This window comes from Paralichthys olivaceus, chromosome 24 (genome assembly GCF_024713975.1).
Source record: "Paralichthys olivaceus isolate ysfri-2021 chromosome 24, ASM2471397v2, whole genome shotgun sequence".
In the NCBI taxonomy this organism is placed as follows: domain Eukaryota; kingdom Metazoa; phylum Chordata; class Actinopteri; order Pleuronectiformes; family Paralichthyidae; genus Paralichthys; species Paralichthys olivaceus.
In genome coordinates this window covers 11685840-11703241 of record NC_091116.1, presented here as the reverse complement: position 1 = coordinate 11703241, position 17402 = coordinate 11685840, and the positions used below count along the sequence as shown (strand labels likewise).

The window sequence follows — 17402 nt, the reverse complement described above, 5'->3', positions numbered from 1 at the left end:
AGTTTCAACTTGAAAATTAAAAACTTAGTCACTAAGTGTTGCACGCATCTCCACCCGAGACGATCTTTGTCGCGACCCGCACAACAGCGCCCCCGCGTGTCCAGACGGCGCCACAGCCACTTAGCATATCCTGTTCCAGTGAGTCAGAGGATGAAGGTGTCTGTCGGATAGACGATCTTCAGCGAGCTGCGCCTGAACTACACACAAGGTACAGATCAGATGGAGATTTGAGTTTAATACTAAACCTGAAGAATCGAGATAAACCGTCTGCGTGGTGTTTACGTTGAGGAGGACGGCAGGTTAGCTAGTTCGGCTACGACACCGACAGCTAACGGCTAACCTGCTGCTAGCAAACAAGCTGCTCTACGTTTCCCAGCAGAGTTTCTGCTCCTGAACAACCTTCCTCGTCTTTGTCTCATTTCACAGAGAAGACACGCTTTGTCCTTTCTGTCAGTCTGTGTGTGTTGTAGTGTGAGGGGACACCTGCTCCACTGACAGCTGTCCTCAGTCCCCCTGTCTCCAGGTGTACATGTCAGGTCCCAGGAACCATGTTAGATTAGCCCTTTCTTTAGCCCGTAGCTACGTGGTCCAGTTAACCCGAGATAACAGGTTGTAGCTCGGTTATAACAGCTGTCAGCTCAGAGCTCTCTGGTGGTCATAGTTTATTTTGGTCTCTGTAAAGAAATGGTGTTTTATTTATTGATAGTTTAAATCACTCTAATTTAAATCCATTGGTTGCAAACCATGATGTAACACTGGTGCATTTCAGCATCGAAATATCTGAGACGAAACTAATCAAAGAGACACGAGGCTAAGATGAACTTATCCATACATTTATATGCCTCCCAACAAAACCATTAGATGTGTGTCAACCGAGTTCTGAGTAAAACTAAGAATGATTCAGGTCAAACAATTCATTCTCATGTCTTTACATTTACAGTTAGTTACATGATTGATTTCAAAAGCTTACGTTTTATCTACAATACTCTAAATCGTCAAGGCCCTGACTTTATTTCTGAAATGTTAGATGCATAAAGGCCTGGCAGGTTTATCATGTGGTGCCTAGAGTTAGAATTAAACAGTGAAATTGCATTTAGCCACGACTGTGTTCTCCTGGAACCAGCTCCTGATGGATATCACACCTGCCCCAAGGATAACCTGCCCCAGTTTGAACCGCTCTGTTTCCCAGTGCCTTCAATTAATCACCCAGTCCTGCACGTTAACTGAATTATCTCTTTTATAATTTGTCTTTTATAACAATCTATACTTGTTTACCTTTTTTAAATGTTTTATACTTGTAATGTTAACCTTTATGCCTGAATAGCTCTCCTTTTTTTTTCAGAACAGAAAAGGACAAATATCCAAGGATGGACGGGTATGTGTTAATTCCAAATTTAACAGCAGTGGTACAGCTATGATATGAAACAACTGTTACAAGCAGAACTACACGGCCACGTAGAAACACGGCTGCCGGCTCATCAGCTGATCTGTGTTCCAGGTTTGCAGGGGACATGCTGAGCGGTGGCCGGGCTCTCCTGGGCGAGGACAGCTCGGTGATGGCGCGCATGCAGAAGAAGTTCTGGAAGACCAAGCAGGTCCTCATCAAAGCCACGGGCAAGAAGGAGGACGAGTATGTGGTGGCGTCCGACGCTGACCTGGACGCCAAGCTCGAGGTAGGACAGGAGGAGTTTTAGGGCCTTCATGATTCATGATGATTCAGCAGGTATTGCGTCCACACAACTGTGTTTCCACGATATCTTTTAAGGCCCATTTACGCTCAATGTAAGATATGTATACAGAAACAGATGGAGCCTCCTGGCCGTTCATTTACTTCCATATGTGTGCAAGTGTTCTGAAAGTGTACGGAGACAGACAAGACAGACACAATGAAGCAGTAACAGTGTAGCCCATAGTTCGAGAGACATGAAGAAGACATTTTATTTATAAGAGCTACATTATCACAACCTCCTCCACCATGTTTGTTATTATCAGAAACACTTGGCCTTGGAAAACGTTTTGGAAAGTAGCCCACGTAGCTCCACAGTTTGTAGCTCAGAATGCCTTCAGTGTGTTGTCACAAGGTGCCCATTGTTTGCAGAGCTGTTTTCTTACCAGTGTAATTAGACGTGAGATGTCTCTCGCCACAGGACAGCTGTGAGAATGTGTGTCCCTCCGCCTCTTGAGTCATACAACAAAATATAGTGGACAGTTTGGATTGGCAGACACCTGGCTGGCATTTAGCTGTGGCAGGCTGTTTGGTCCAGTGTGACGGGGACGGGATAATGTTTCACTGAGATGTACTGAGAGGCTTTTGTTTGCTGTGGAACAAGATCAGGCCTCTTACGTCCTCCTGCTCTCACTGTCCCTTGATTGCATGTCCCTGTGAGACAGAAACAAGGGGACAGCTTTGACAGATGAATAGAAAATAAAAAAGGAGATCTGTCTTGTTTTTTTTTTTCCTTTCCTCTGTTTCCTTCACAGACGTCATCTTGACCTCAAGCTTTGTGACCCAGCCGAGCACTAAAATCACCAGAACAAATTCGATTTGGAGCCGTTTCTGGACGGCAGCTTCACAGCCGACCTGGTTTTAATCTGGCTTTTACCACAGCTTTGCCTCAGCGCTTTTTCACATTTCATATCAGCAGCTTTTACTTTGCAACCTGTGGGCTTCTTGAATGAAACATCAGATCTGATTTAGTCAATATTTGTTTTACAAATTCAAACATAACTGCATTACATATTTTTATATCCTTCGTTTTGACCCGTGTCTTTTTCTTTAGATGATGATGACACAAGGAACATCACAGCGAGAGACAAAAGTAAAAGTAGTGATGGGCACCTATGTATGTAGTGACCGCCATATTGCTGTAACACAGACAGAGCCGTTGCCATTAGATACAGGTGAGCCTGATGAATCGACGAGCATCGCTGATTAACATTAAGGAGGGTGTGCTGTGTGGGAGCGGTAACAGTCAGAGATGTGAGGTGTTTAGCCTCTGCTGAAGCACACAGGCTGAAGTAGGTAGTGTTGATACAAGAGTTAATCAGTAACACGACGTCGTCTCTTTCCTCTGCTCTCGTACAGGGTACACTGGTTTTCACTTAATAACAAAGTCTGAGGCTGAATGTTTAGGACCATCTCCATGCCTAAAGAAACATGTGACATTAGTTAGTGACATTCTGAGAATACAAACTACATCTGTTTTGAGATAAGGTCTCAAGACAATCCTCTCTTAGAAACTTATGTGTGTGATTCTGATTCTGTTTGTCTCCGCAGTTCTTCCGTTCGGTTCAGTCCACGTGCACAGAGCTGCTGAAGGTGATCGAGAAGTACCAGCACAGGATCACACGTGAGTGACACAACTGATCATGAATGGTTATTGATGATAATAATCATCTTTAGAAATCTGGACTCTGTTTCCTATGAACAATCCTTTTTATACTTGGAAGTACACTTGGTTTCTGGTGATGTATAAAATCCTTGACATTTCCCTGTACAACAGGCTTGTCTCAGGAGGAGAACGAGCTCGGCCTGTTCTTGCGCTTCCAGGCCGAACATGATCGCACCAAGGCGGGCAACATGATGGATGTCACCAGCAAGGCCCTGTGCACCTCCGCCAAGCAGAGGTCAGCAGCAGCACAAATCAATGAAGTGATTATGTGCTGAACAAATGAATTTGCAAGCCACTACAAATAATCTTAAACTTTCAAGGACTCAACCTTTTTTTTCCTTTTTCAAAGGATGGCACTTTGCCCACCGCTGCAACGTTTGTACCAGGAAGTGGAGACATTCCGGCGACGCGCCATCGCAGACACACTGCTGACAGTCACTCGTATGGAGAAATCCCGCACAGAGTATAGAGGAGCTCTGCTCTGGATGAAAGACATATCCCAAGAACTGGACCCAGACACCTACAAACAGCTGGAAAAGTTCCGTAAGGTTGGTTGGAGACTACTCCAACTGAAGACTGGATGTGTAATCACTGTCAGTGATGTTTTATCTTGTAATTGTCTTTCTGTTGTCAGGTCCAAGCCCAGGTCAGAGGGTCAAAGAGCCAGTTTGAGAAGCTGAAGAATGATGTGTGTCAGAAGGTGGACATGCTGGGAGCGAGTCGCTGCAACATGCTTTCCCACTCCCTCTGTACCTACCAGGTCAGTTCATTAAGTAACAGTTAAAACACGTTGTGTGGGCCAAGCATGTCGATGTGTTTACCTGCTGGTTGTCTGTGATCCTGCTGTCATGACAGACCACTCTGCTGCATTTCTGGGAGAAGACAGCTCAAGCCATGTCTGGAATCCACGAGGCCTTTCAAGGACACGTACCATACCAGTTCACCACACTCAAGGTACATCAAACTAATGAGGATGCTCTCAGATCTTGAAGTTGAAGCTATTTCTTAAATACACGTCTTTAAATTACATTTACCAGCTTGTGTTCGTCCAACAGGACCTGCGGGATCCACTGGAGCAGCTAACAGAGTTAGAGAAACAGATGGATACAAAGGAGAAGACTGTGAAGAGCAACACAGACAGGTGAGAACACAATTAACTGACAGCAGTTACTTATGTAATAGTTCAGCAGATCAAAACGTGGGCCTCTCAGCTCAGCATCGAAGAGAGGTCACTGTATCTCTAAGTATAGAAAGCTTGATGAGATGAGGCACCTTTTCATTTTTTGTCCTCTCTCATTCCCCAGTCTGGTATCCTTGGATGATGACAAGCCATTAGGAAGTGCCTCTGACATAGGTATGTACTGCCCTCCACACACATTTTTCTCCATGGTAAGAGAGCGTGTGAACATTTAATAAAAAACTGTATTGGAATGAGTGTTTGGTGTTTTTCTGTAGCTAGTTCTTGTGTCAATAGTTTGAATGTGTACATTGCGATTCCTGTTGCTGACTTAGGATCAGATACCTGTTGGTTTTAAGAAACTTTGATCTCAGTGCACCGAAATGCCTCCACACCCACTTCAGGTGTGCATGATCTCAGCGGAACGCCAGCGCGCCCTGATGACGCCCTGATGCTCATGGCCTGTGATCTAACACTACCACAGCTCTCGACCCCAACAAGTGTCCCACTCCAGCCCCAGCTCCTGCCTCCTCCTCAGGCTGGAGACCAGAATGAACTCTGGGGCTTTGGAAGCCTCTCGCAGCTGCCGGCCTCCGGTAAACCAGCTGCCTGTCTACGGCTTCCTCCGCCTGTGAATTCTAACTTCGAGCTGCCTCACTGGTTCTCCTCTTCTCCTTTGACTTGGCTTGGTTGGAGTTTAACTGTCCTGCTCTTGATGTCTTAATTCAGAGGCTTCTTCTTCCTTTCACTTTTGCCATTCAGAAAGAACACACATCTCCTCTCACTATGTTGGGGAGCGACCATTTATCCAGTCTGCTTTGACAAAGCTTTATTCCACATAAATGTCCCTTCACTGTTTTCTTTTCAAGGTCAAACTTTACCTTCTCATCTGCGTCTGTTGCTGTGTAACAAATTGACATGTTCGGCCTTTTCAGAATCAGCTGTGTATGATCTTACAAAGCTTCCCTCTGTTCTCTCCACCTTTTCCTCTAAAGGTGGTAGTCTGCTTTCGGACGGTCTTTCCTACCCTGCAGGGACGGGGCTGAGACCAGACGAGGACGACAGTGAGAGGGGGGACATGGCTTTCCTCAAAGATCTTCTTAGCCCAGGTCCAGGGGCCAGCGATGAGTTCAGCCAAGAGTGGCAGGATGCTTTTGGGATGTTTGACCCTCCTACTGTCCCTCCTGCAGGGATGGCGGCAACAAGCAGTGGGCAAGCAGCATGTCCGCCCAGCCCCGCAGGCTTCCTGCCCTCCCAGCTGCTGGATCACAGTCTGAGTGCCACAGGTTAGTCACACTGCACTCTGCTGGAGGACGGTGCTCTCTGTGATACAGCTGCTAAAGAATAGCAGAGTTCTTATTTTTTTCTCCAACCCTGCTGTGTCTTGTTAGGCTGGTCAACTCCACCTATGTTTCAAGCTCCGCCCCTGCAGGCGTCTCCGAATCAGAACCAATCAGCTCAGTTGGCTCAAAGTTCAGCCGCTGATGGTGAGATCCTTCTCAGTGTGTGTTCTTCATAAAAGTTGCCTTGTCTCAAGATCACTTCAGTTTCCCTAAACAATCATGTCACTTTGCTGTGAAACAGTAATAACGACAAACAAACCTAAACCCTTCTCCCCCCTAATGATCTGTGTGTGTGTGTGTGTGTGTGTGTGTGTGTGTGTGTGTGTGTGTGTGTGTGTGTGTGTGTGTGTGTGTGTGTGTGTGTGTGTGTGTGTGTGTGTGTGTGTGTGTGTGTGTGTGTGTGTGTGCACAGCAGCTCCAGGTGGATCCAAAGACATGTCTGCCTGGTTCAACCTGTTCGCAGACCTGGACCCTCTTTCCAACCCAGACGCCATTGGACGCTCTGCAGATGAGCTGCTCAATGCCTGAAGCTCTATCTCTCTCTCACTCTCTCTCTCTGTGTGTGTGTGTGTTACAGTGTATGATTTCCGATTACTGACCTTTCATGCCAACACCCAAGTAAACGATCTCACGCTAACAGTGAAACACTCATGCATTTCTGTTACAAGGAGACATTCAGTATATGCAACTACACAACTGCAAATACTCTTATTGATGTTACACTGGAAGAAGATATTCTACACTGGAGAAAACCAACTGTCAGTGGAGCCAGTTGTTGTTGTTGTTCTCCTGCTCAGCTGAAAAAGACTGTTAACACTACACAAGGAGCCACTGACTCCTGTGCACACAGCAGACCTCGTGCGGTTTGTGTTACTTTTCACTATTAGCTTTTGCAGTGTCTGTCGAGCACAGTGAATGTTTGGGTTACAGGTTTATTTTAGACAGCATTGTGTGCTTCTCTGTCTTTAATCCATGTTTGCGTTGCGTGTATGTGTGTGCGTGTGTGTGTGCGTGTGTGAGTGAGTGAGTGAGTGAGTGTCAGTTTGCCGTGTGTACACGTCACAAGGGACCCAGGATATAAAGTCTATTTAATCTGTAATGTAGTTTCATGTAGTAGCACATGATTGTCACCATTGTCAGTGTATTGGATGATGGTGTTGGTCAGAGAATAGACGGGACCCTGTGTCTGTCACGAGACTGAATTTGCACACGAAACGAGCAGTGACCCTCAAGTATCATGATGCTGGTCATCAGTCAGCTTGGTCCAGGTATTACCACGTTCATGTGAGGTGAAGCCAAAATATCCCAGATAAAGGTGCGGCCATCTTGCACAGTGGTTGTTTTGGTCATTACTATGTTTTTATATCATCAAATAAGTAATTCAAACAGTTTTTATCTGAATCTGCTGATTTACCAATCAGCTTCATGATACTGGAAAGTCCAGCCCATCACCTGCCGAGAGCCTGAAACTAGCGATGACTTCTTTTTGTGGCGTTTCTGACGACGGCATCCTGTTCATGACCTTTCTTACCCTCGTCCCAGATTCTGCTGGGCCGAACGCTTATCACTAAATCATCTCCCGTCCCCCTCGGACGTCGCAATTTCACAATCAAACAGTCCAAGGCCAAGAAGAATGTGTGATGAGCATTTATTTTGTAATCATTTTCTCTTGAAGGAAGTTTTAACGTTGGATAAAGGGATGTCATTATTTTAAGTGGGTTGAAACCTAAAAATAACAGGAACTAAGACGCAGCAAAATGTATTTATTTTCAGATCATATCACTAAAGTAACACTGTAAAATACTTCATATCATGAGCTTTGTGTTGTGTATTTGCACAGATGGATTTTGGAAATATATTGAAAAGGGATAAACACTGGAGAGATGTTACCACCTCATGAAATACATTTCTGATTTACTTGTTTATTGAATTAAATTATGAATTCTTCTATTTGTTTCTAGGGAAAAAACATTTATGAATCTTTTGATTAAGTCTCCTAATATGTATGTTGTGGATAAAATGGAAAATTTAAGAGGTCACCTGAACTGTTGCGATGTCAAACCCTTAGTTATGGCATTCATGCAATTATGGGAGGAATTTCTTTGTATACAATCTGCACAGAAGTATCTGCTTTTCAGGGGAGAGGTGGGATGAAACCCTTCGTCTTTAACTACTGTCAGTTCATGTGTTGTACTTTCTATTGTTGATTTTCACACTTTCAAAACAACAAGAATGTATTTCTCAAGTCAATCACAGATGCTTCATTTAATTCAACTATGCCTTTTTATTTTGACTGGAGGAGTTAAACAGATGAAAACTTGGCAGTTCTGTTTTCCAATAAACTGGACAAGCAAACAGAGAATCGTAGTGTTGAGTTTTCTTGCGTCGAGCCTCATTCCAAAATGCCGCTTATCCACTTTGAAAAGAAAAAAAAGTTGTAAATCAAACAGTATTTCGACGTTTGTGAGTCTGTTCTTTCAAGCTACTTAGATTTTCTTGTAAACATGTTGAAACGTGTCACTGTGGATGTGATTGTTTTTCAGCAAGTGGATATCTCATTTTGGAACAGGACTCATTAAACAACCATTTCTTTAAGTGACTGGCTGTAACGAATGACACCTCTTGTCTACTGCTACAGGTTTACATCATCCAGGATCTCCGCCATGTGCGGCTACAGACACAGCGGCTGTTGGTTCGCTCTCGTATGGTCGTGTAGACTTGTTAGTGTGCGCTGAGGAGTTAAGTACATCTTTACTTTTTGTGTCCTATTCACTACAACCTGAGATGGACGATGTGACCTATTCTCGATTAAAATTCTCTGAAGACCCAATTACACTCCGGTCTGATAAATAAATACATAATCATTCACAATAATGAGATGTAGTAATTCACAGTACTCAGCAGGGGGACGGGAGGGGCAGGTTTGGGGGTGAGGGGTATTATATGGTACAATAATCGACTCATTCAGATACATATCTTTGTCAGCTGATAATACAAACACAGTGTGCCTCTATATTTACAGATCCAGTACATTCCTATCCCCACCGTGGCAGGCACAGTCAAGTGGTAATGACATATACAGGAGGACGGGCCCACGCATGGAGAGGTCAGAGTCCCATCTAACGACACTGCAGCCTCACACATCACAACATGAGTCCAATCCAGGAAGAGATGTTTCTAAACCTATCGTACGGTCAGTCATCCTCCATTTAACTTCATTGCTGAAGTCACAAATGGTTTTAAACCTGCCTTCACTGTTCTTCTTCACATGCCGTGAACTGAACACTGACACAGTTGATTTTAGGTTTAGGTTGATGCTTCAAACGTTTACACATCCAGCAGACTCAGATATCAGGTTTTCAGGACTGACTCCAGGTGTTAACGGGTTTTAAAACAACTGTAGCTCGGTCGTATCGTACACACGTCTGCAGTGTCGCACTCAGGTTCTTGACCTCTCCACGCTCAGGGCCCTGCAAAGCCAGAGGGGGCCTGTCCTGCAGCGACGGGACGAGGCCCCTCTGGACATGTTTCACAACAACACAGTTAGAGCAGGACAGAAGGAAATCAGTTTTACAGTGAGAGTGAGGGAAAGAAAAGAGAAGAGAGAGAGGAGGAACAGAAGGAGGGTGGTCGCGATGGTGCTGGAGTAAAAAAAAGGACACTGTGAGCCAAGGCTGGTGCCTGGGAAGCAGACAGGTCGAACACGCTGCACACATCATAGCCCTGGCCTGTGTTTCCCATAGATACACACAGCGGCCAGCAGGGGGGCCCAGCTCGCTGCTACCAGTTAGTAAAGCAGAGGCATCAGCTTGTACCAGTTTCTCTCACTGTCACAGGCTGCTTCAAGTACAAAACAGATGGTTTAAAGGTAGCTTGGACTCTGCACCTCCTCGCCCTGTTCTTCTGTGTGTATCTATGGCCACCGTAGTGCAAAGATCATGTGTGACGATAGAGATCCGACACGATCGCAGCACTAAGCTGGTTTGGAGAAACTGAGCGGTCTAAAAAAATCAGGCACGTTTTCTTTACTTCTTCTTGACACGACCCTTCAGGTTTTGCTACGATTTATCAGGCAGCACCACAATTAGCCTCTGTTGTCAATCTCTTGGTCGCCAAGGAAACCAGCAGCCTTTTTTTTTGTAATGGAAGGCATATTTCATATCAAGAGAAATAACTACATATAGAAAAAGAGATATGTCCGTGGAAAGGCGCCATGGTATAATACGATGAAATAAAAGAGTCTGTCCTTTTTTACCCTTTCCCTCCCAAAAAACAGGAACATAACCAGCACTAAAGGTAGAAGAAAGCGATGAAATGTTGGCTGCAAACGCCCGCACGGCGCTGCAGGGCTCTCGAGTCGTAGTTGTCTGAGGAGGAGAGGCAGTGGGAAGCACTTTTTCAACAAGATAAGGACATCAGAGAGAGCGTAGCTGGCATGCTGAAGGCATTTTTTGGAGCAGAAGGGTTGTTTCCTAATTTCAAATGTTTTCTGATTTCGTTGGGAGGGGGGGAGGGGGGTGGGTGCTTGTTTTGTGGCGACTTGAGAACCTCGTCAGAAGCTCTCAGGCTCCTCCAGGAGGCAGGGCTGGGTGGACAGAGGCACGAGGGCCGGGGACAGGCTTCGCAGGCCCACCCCGGGGCGAAAGCTGAGCTCCGGGGCGGGGAGTAAGGGCTTAAGGATGCTGACAAGGCAGAAGGCAGAGCCGCTGTTGGGGATGAAGTTGACCTTGTTGCGGTCGGGACACAGGAAGGGCGGGATGTCCTGCAGAGGTTTGGGCCTGGAAACATGACAGTACATGGTGGTTAAACGAGTTTCATTAGAAAAGATGAGACAAAACACTTGAGAGTTTTCCATATTGTCGGACTATTCTAAAATAAAACACGGAGCCCAAGGCAAGACACATCTGTCCACTTCATCTGGGGTCTGCTGACATCCTGTGAAATCTATCAGTGCATGTTTTGTCGTCCTACTCACATGGACTCCTCGAACACTTTGACCTTCTCGCAGCCCTCTGGAGGTTCCCTCTTGAACATGTAGCTGTTGTTGGGTCTGGGAGAGGCAGCGTACTTCGGCAGCGGTGAGCAGGGTCCCAGCTCTGTGGACAGCAAAGCAATCATGTGCATGAGTTTGGGCAATATGCAAATGCGGAGATGTGTGAGACTGTGTGTCTGTGCGCATCATCACCTTTCTCCTCGTAGGGGCTTCCTCCACTCGTGTCGTTGAGGACGGTGAGGTAGGAGGGCGAGATGGAGTCGGGGCGGCTGCTGCAGTTGCTGTGGTTACCGCTCAGGCCGCCTCCCGAGGGTGTCTGTGTGTCGATGCTGCGGGTGCTGCTGCTGCGCTGCTGCGGGATGACAGGTGGGGGTGCACGGTGCCCATCTGGAACATCCTGTGGCTGTACACACACGCACACACACAAACGAGGTCACAATAACAACTTTGCTCTGATGGCTTAATCCCCGGCCAGTGATGGCGTGTGAATGCTTAAAGGGCTCATTCATGAGGAGGTTGTACCTCATTTATTATCTCTACCTTCTCACTTGAACTACACTGCCTGTTTCCATGTACGCATCTAACACATAAATGAGCTGTAACAGTAAAATCTTAGGAGAACTCACAACGATGGTCTCTTCCTTCTCGGGGGTGTCTCGGATGATGATGCGCTCTATCTCCTGGTTGAGGCCCTCCACGCTGTTGCGGAAGCGAGGGGCCGATGACTTGGATATAGGGATGGGTATCAGGATGGTCTTGGGCATAGGTGACTGCAAAACACACAAACACTGTTTAATGCAGATCCTGCACCTGTTTACAGATCCAGCTGCAGTGAGGAGAGAAATGTTGGTGCATGCTCCGTGTGTCTGGGTTTACTGCTCAGCCCACACAGGAGAAATTACAGCTGCACTTGTAGGAGCAACATTAAATCAAGGAACTTGGAATCATTTGCTTAATACACACACGCACACAAACCCTCCGGCACTCTCTCTATTGATCACCTGCGACTGGATGATAGTATGGCTGCCATTGAACGGGGACTTGCGGTCTTTATCCCTCCGATGGCGGCTGCTTCGTTTGCTGCGCTGGAGCTGCTGACGCAATTTGGCAATCTGTAGGCGAGAGAGAGAGACGCTGTAATGCAGATACATTATATACATAGAGTATTAATGGCCGTGCATGAAGGGAAGACACACGCATAAAAAAACCCTGTTAACATGTTTGTTATGAACATGTCTTAAGAGTGCAGTGTAACGAGGACAGTGGAAAAAATAAAAACAGTTGGTTGTTTATTTGGCCCAAAAAACAGAAAAAACACCACTGACCTCCTTGAGCTGATCGGTGCTCCCACAGGAGGCCGAGCGTTTGTGAGAGCCCCTCCTCCTCTCATCTGCCCAGGCCCTGGGGGTCTGAGACACACACGCACACACACACACACACACTGATTAGAACAAAATGTGAAACACACAAGCATTAAACAGCCAAATCATGAGACTCAACAGACTTGGATTAATGAACACACATCAGGACCAGTCCTAACAACCTAAAACTTATTAATACTGACATATACATACTCTGTGACTTTACTTCTTTATGACTCCAAAACCAAAGGTCCTCAAGAAAATTAAGAGGGGCCAAGAGATTGCTGGAAAATGATCTAATTTTATCTTGGAACTTGAGTCTTTATTTATGTCCTAAATCTTTCAAATTAAACGGTGTGAAAAGCAAAACTGCTCTTAAGTCCACGCTGGGGTCATAACCTGTGATCGCTCCATCTCAAGCTAAAACAGGTGAGGAACCACTTCCCTGTAGAGGAGGAGCTCTGAGGCTGCGGTTATAATCACAGCGGCACCGTTGACAGAGCTCAACAGCAGCAGTAAAGAAGCTTTAGTGCCGTTAAGAAGTAAAACAACAGATATGACCTGAGGCGACATTATAAAGAGTGAACGTCTGCTTGACTGCTGGTAAATATCTTACAGCTCGTGTTTGACATGAGTTTGGTTTAAAGTCCGTCGTTGATTGACAGTCGAGAGGCAACACAGCGGGATGATGCAACCGTCTGCAACTGCCTCTTTGCATTGATTGCCTGCAGCATAAACACAAATACAATGCATCCTGCAAGCGTTCGGTCCGACTTTGTCTGAACACTTTTTTTTTTTTTTTACAGTTCCAACACATATTTGACAGAAAGCTGAGCTGCCTTTCTCACAAAGCAGCATCAACACATGGCATGCCCCAGGGCTCTACTCCTGGACCACTATCAGTGCTGAACTTCCGGTAACTCATGATATAAACAAATATTTACCAGATACAAATTCAAAGATGTCAATTCTCACCTGCGTCGCTTTGTCCCTCATGTAGGGAACGTGTTGGTCCTGGCTGTCGTCCTGAGGCCAGGGACCTGTCAGGTGAGAGCCAGCGAGCGCGCCCTGCGAGGGCCACAGCTGGACGCGATGGCGGGAGACCGAGAGGAGAATGAGGAGCAGAGAGCTCGGGCAGGTAGGGAGGGGGGACGCCACAGGGCACGGAGGAGGACCACAGGGAGGTGTGGTGGGTTAAGGCCACTGATGCTGTCTGAGGAGGAAGAGGAGACAGAGAGGCGTCTTAATGAGTTGGGTCTTTTGATGTAAACAAGTCAGCACATGGTAAACACATCAACAAATCAACAGACACACAGTTGGCCTGCAGGATAAGCTCATGGTCGTCTTGCTCTGTCTAGGTTTGTGTGCATGTGCATTAGTGTGTATGCGAGGGTGTGTTGCCAGATTGATGTTAATCCGTCCTGTGCTGCAGAGCGGATATGCCCCCGTCTAAGTCCCACACAGCCCCCTGGGTTAATGGCATTAGAGCAGCTTAAAGGGATGGTGGGGTGGAGGGGTGGGATCACTGAGGGCAGGTGCCTGATTCTGACCAAGTGACCCGACGGACTGCTGCAGCAGCATGTTTTGCCTCGGTGCACGGGTCCACCTGTGGCAGCGTCAGCACATTCTCATGGTAAATTCCAGCTTTGCATTGGAAAAAAATAAATATAAGAATCTGATCTATCTATCTTTCTGTCTATCTATCTATCTGTTTATCTATTTATCTATCCATCTATCTGTCTGTCTGTGTCTATCTATCTGTCTTTCTATCTACATCTGTCTGTCTATTCTCTCTCTCTATGAGCAATATGTCATTTACAAAAATTGCACAGTGAAGTGAATTGTGATTATCATACAAAGAAAATCTGTTTTAACACCAATAGTCACAGTTTGTGTGACTGTGCGACAGGAGATGCAACAATAATGAGGAAAACACGATAAACACGTACACACAAACTACAGATTCCCTGGAGGGATGTAAATCACCTGTCAGGAGACAGAAAGCTTAAATATATATATTTTCACTGTGGGTGTTGTCTCGTTGGGAACTAAAGCCAGCCCTATTAAAATCCTGCAGATGCAGCATGTGTGCACACATACAAACACACCGCACCGACTAGCAGAGCTGGTCCTGGAGCTAAATTTGGCAGGGGCCTTGACCAGCGCACATCACTGTTGCTAGGGAACGCTGCTGACTGATTTCCATTGACTGCGCTTGTGTGTGAGTGTGTGTGTGAGTAAGTAAACATGGGTTTGGGCGATCGGCAGTCTAAATGCTCCGCTGTCTTTATTTTGACGGCTGATTTTCCTGTGTCAGACTGTAGACCCACGAATCAGCAGCCTGCTACACCGCACTGCAGGCGGAGAGTAACGCTGTGTGTGGCTGTGGCTCAGCCTGCTGATGTTTGTCTCTGTCCACACAACATTCACAGTAATGATATGCAGAGACATTACTTGGCGGTATCTTGGTGTCACTGTGAAACAGGTGAGTTCACGCTGTGAGTCCGAATGTATTGATCTGCTCGGTGTAAAGTGGCAGCTCACACACACACGCACACACACACACACACACTAACCAGTGAAACACAGGATGTAAATAAACACTGTCTTCCACCCATCGGTTTGTGTTTCCCAAAAATGTCAAAACCCTAAAAAGACATCCAACCAACACTCAACAAAATAACTATTCCAATATGATTTTCATCCATAGCAATATAACAAAAGTCCAATATATCAATATAATGCTTATACACTGTGCAAGCCCAGTGAGGAGGTAATAGTACATGGTGTAATAATGTGACATTTCAGATATTAAAGCAGAAATTTGGATTAAGTGAATTCTTGGCTACTTAAATAACATAAATTTATATCGATGATTATTTCAGCTTATGTTCATACACTTGCACATTAGACTCATGTCAGTTTAAATGAAGTGGAATATATATAAAAAGGAAGAGGAACACATTTACTGCACTTATTTCTAATAAAAACATAAATTGCACATGAACTCAGTGTGAGTCAGATCTCCGAGCAGCAGCCTGCTGTGCTGCAGAATCTAGGCCAGACGTGTTTACTACAGCAGAGCATGCAACAGCAGCTTTATCACAACAATGCATGGACCCACCACCTCACCTGACAGACGAGCACCGTGCGCTGTGATGCTGGTCGGGTTTAAATGTGTGAAATGAGAGGAGGAAGGCGCTCACCTGCAGAAATGGGATCTGCACATCCAGGGAGCGCGGAGCTCCACAGCAGCCCGCCGGCCCCTGTGGGTGTTTGCCGAAGATGCTGCCGGGCAGAGCGGGCGAGATGGGACCGGGAGAGGCGGCTACAAGCGACGGAAGCCTTCTTTGGAGAGAAACACAACCGGGCAGGACATAAGGAGGACGGTGAGAGGTGTTCCCCGACTCAGGAGGTGTCGAAATGGGCGTTGCTGTGCTCGCACCTCGCCGCCTCCTCCGCCTCGTCGTGGATGGATGTTTTTCTCTCCCCGGCTGATGCGCAACGACGCGACGGACCGAGGCGCACAGCGATGCGCTCCGAGCTCCGGGAGAAACAGAAGAAATGTGGGTTCTTCTACGAGTGGAGAGGAGGATGAAGAGCCGCTGGAGCTGCAGAGACGACGGAGAGGAAGGAAACGGAGGGAAACAACACGGACATGGAGAGAAGGTGATGCTGGCCTCGGCTGACACGACGGGAGGAGGACCAGTGTGAAGCCAGGAGGGCCGAGCAGAGACACTTCTGCTGGGCGCTTTCAGAGTAAAACAACCCTCAAGCCTGAAATCCACTCATCACCCAGTCACCACTGTGCCGGTGGAGGTGGGTGAAGTGTTTGAGTCTCAGGGGTAAACAGCGTTGCAGCCAAATCCAATACAAGTGAAGTAACTGAAGTAAAACAACAAAAACACAAAATGCATCCATACTGTTTCTGTGGTGTCGTCCACGTGTCCACAAGCCCAGACGTTCAAACTCAACTGGAAACGAGGCCCCAGATTCTTCTACTTTAGATCTGTAGTCCAGATCATGTGTCTGCACCGACCGTGCATCCAGGACCATAGAGATCCAGCGAGGAGCTAGTTATAGTTATAATAACAGGCTGAGCTAATACACAGAAGTTTGATCTCATTCATCCTGAAGTCACAATAAAACATATCACCATACAAAGTGTTTGTTCTTATTCTTCTTATTACAAAGATAAGATCACGTATTATTATTTTTACCACTGATATACAAACAGTGCAATAACTACTGACTCGTCCCTGTGTTAACTTCGCTTTGACAATTAAAACGTGAAACTCCTGAAACAATGATTATATAATTGTAAATGCTCGTTTCATTCTATTTCTTTATCTTATTATAATTATATTTACTTCTGTCTGCGTCTGTTGCTTCCCTGTATTTTTTCTCTCCAGCTGTTTTTTATTTTATTCGAAGTGTAAATTGGTTCATTTCCGGTCTCATCCCGGTTACTGATGGTAGCTTGACGCTGTGACGTGTCTCGTGCTGATGCTGCAGTTGCTAGGGCGCGTGGAGCAGACGGCGCAGAGGAGAGGAAATGTCGCCCTCGTGTGTCCACTTTTGTGAACTACAGCGACTGTGTGGAAGAATTCTACATTCTGAATATTCTGTGTTTCTGTGTGTAATTTAATTAACTACTACTTCTTCTTAGTACTACTTCAGGTTTGATGAGTCAGACTGTCATCTCTTATATCACCTTATATCACAGGAAGGCTTTTTTCTAGTGAATGAAGTGTCTGTCTTTTCAAAATTCAAGATTCAAAGTTATTTATTATCTTTACACACAGCTACAATGAAACTGTGGTATAAAATATATAGAAAATCTTTTATTCTGTGATGCACTGTGATACAAATAAAGGTACTTATACTACTACTACAACTACTACTAATGATAATAATAAGAATAAAGGTGATGATGATAATAATAGAAATATCTTTATTTAGAGAGAGGTTCAAAAACAAATATACAAAGTGCTTCACAAATAAGAGACTAAAGAAACATAATAGTAACATAAAAACAGTTAAATACTACAATTCAAGCAGCACTCGTCATTACAATAAAAAACTAGAATTAGCTCAAATCAGGTGATGTAAAGAATAAGTTCTAAGCTTTGATTT

General features: G+C 45.6%; 2 protein-coding genes across 4 annotated transcripts; one reads left to right on the top strand and one right to left on the bottom strand.

The window, feature by feature from the left end:
- Positions 1-68: 68 nt before the first annotated feature.
- ical1 (islet cell autoantigen 1-like) lies at positions 69-8274 on the top strand. Of its 3 annotated transcripts, none has more exons than XM_069520679.1 (14): positions 69-208; positions 1343-1375; positions 1499-1673; positions 3278-3350; positions 3504-3627; positions 3742-3940; positions 4027-4152; positions 4248-4346; positions 4448-4533; positions 4697-4746; positions 4974-5165; positions 5565-5855; positions 5961-6056; positions 6325-8274. In XM_069520679.1, exons 2-14 carry the CDS (start codon positions 1368-1370, stop codon positions 6438-6440), a joined length of 1635 nt encoding a protein of 544 aa, XP_069376780.1. In that variant the 5' UTR covers positions 69-208; positions 1343-1367; the 3' UTR covers positions 6441-8274. The 3 variants fall into 3 exon arrangements, with proteins under 3 accessions (XP_069376780.1, XP_069376778.1, XP_069376779.1); XM_069520677.1 differs by having other exon boundaries at positions 74-208; positions 6328-8274; XM_069520678.1 differs by lacking the exon at positions 4974-5165 and having other exon boundaries at positions 74-208.
- A 2048-nt stretch (positions 8275-10322) lies between these two features.
- fam117ba (family with sequence similarity 117 member Ba) lies at positions 10323-13460 on the bottom strand (the record flags this gene model as incomplete). Its single annotated transcript, XM_020111216.2, has 7 exons — positions 10323-10690; positions 10888-11008; positions 11098-11308; positions 11532-11675; positions 11907-12017; positions 12231-12314; positions 13242-13460. Coding segments are annotated over 7 exons (1116 nt in total), but the record flags the coding sequence as incomplete, so codon positions are not given.
- Between the last annotated feature and the right edge of the window lie 3942 nt (positions 13461-17402).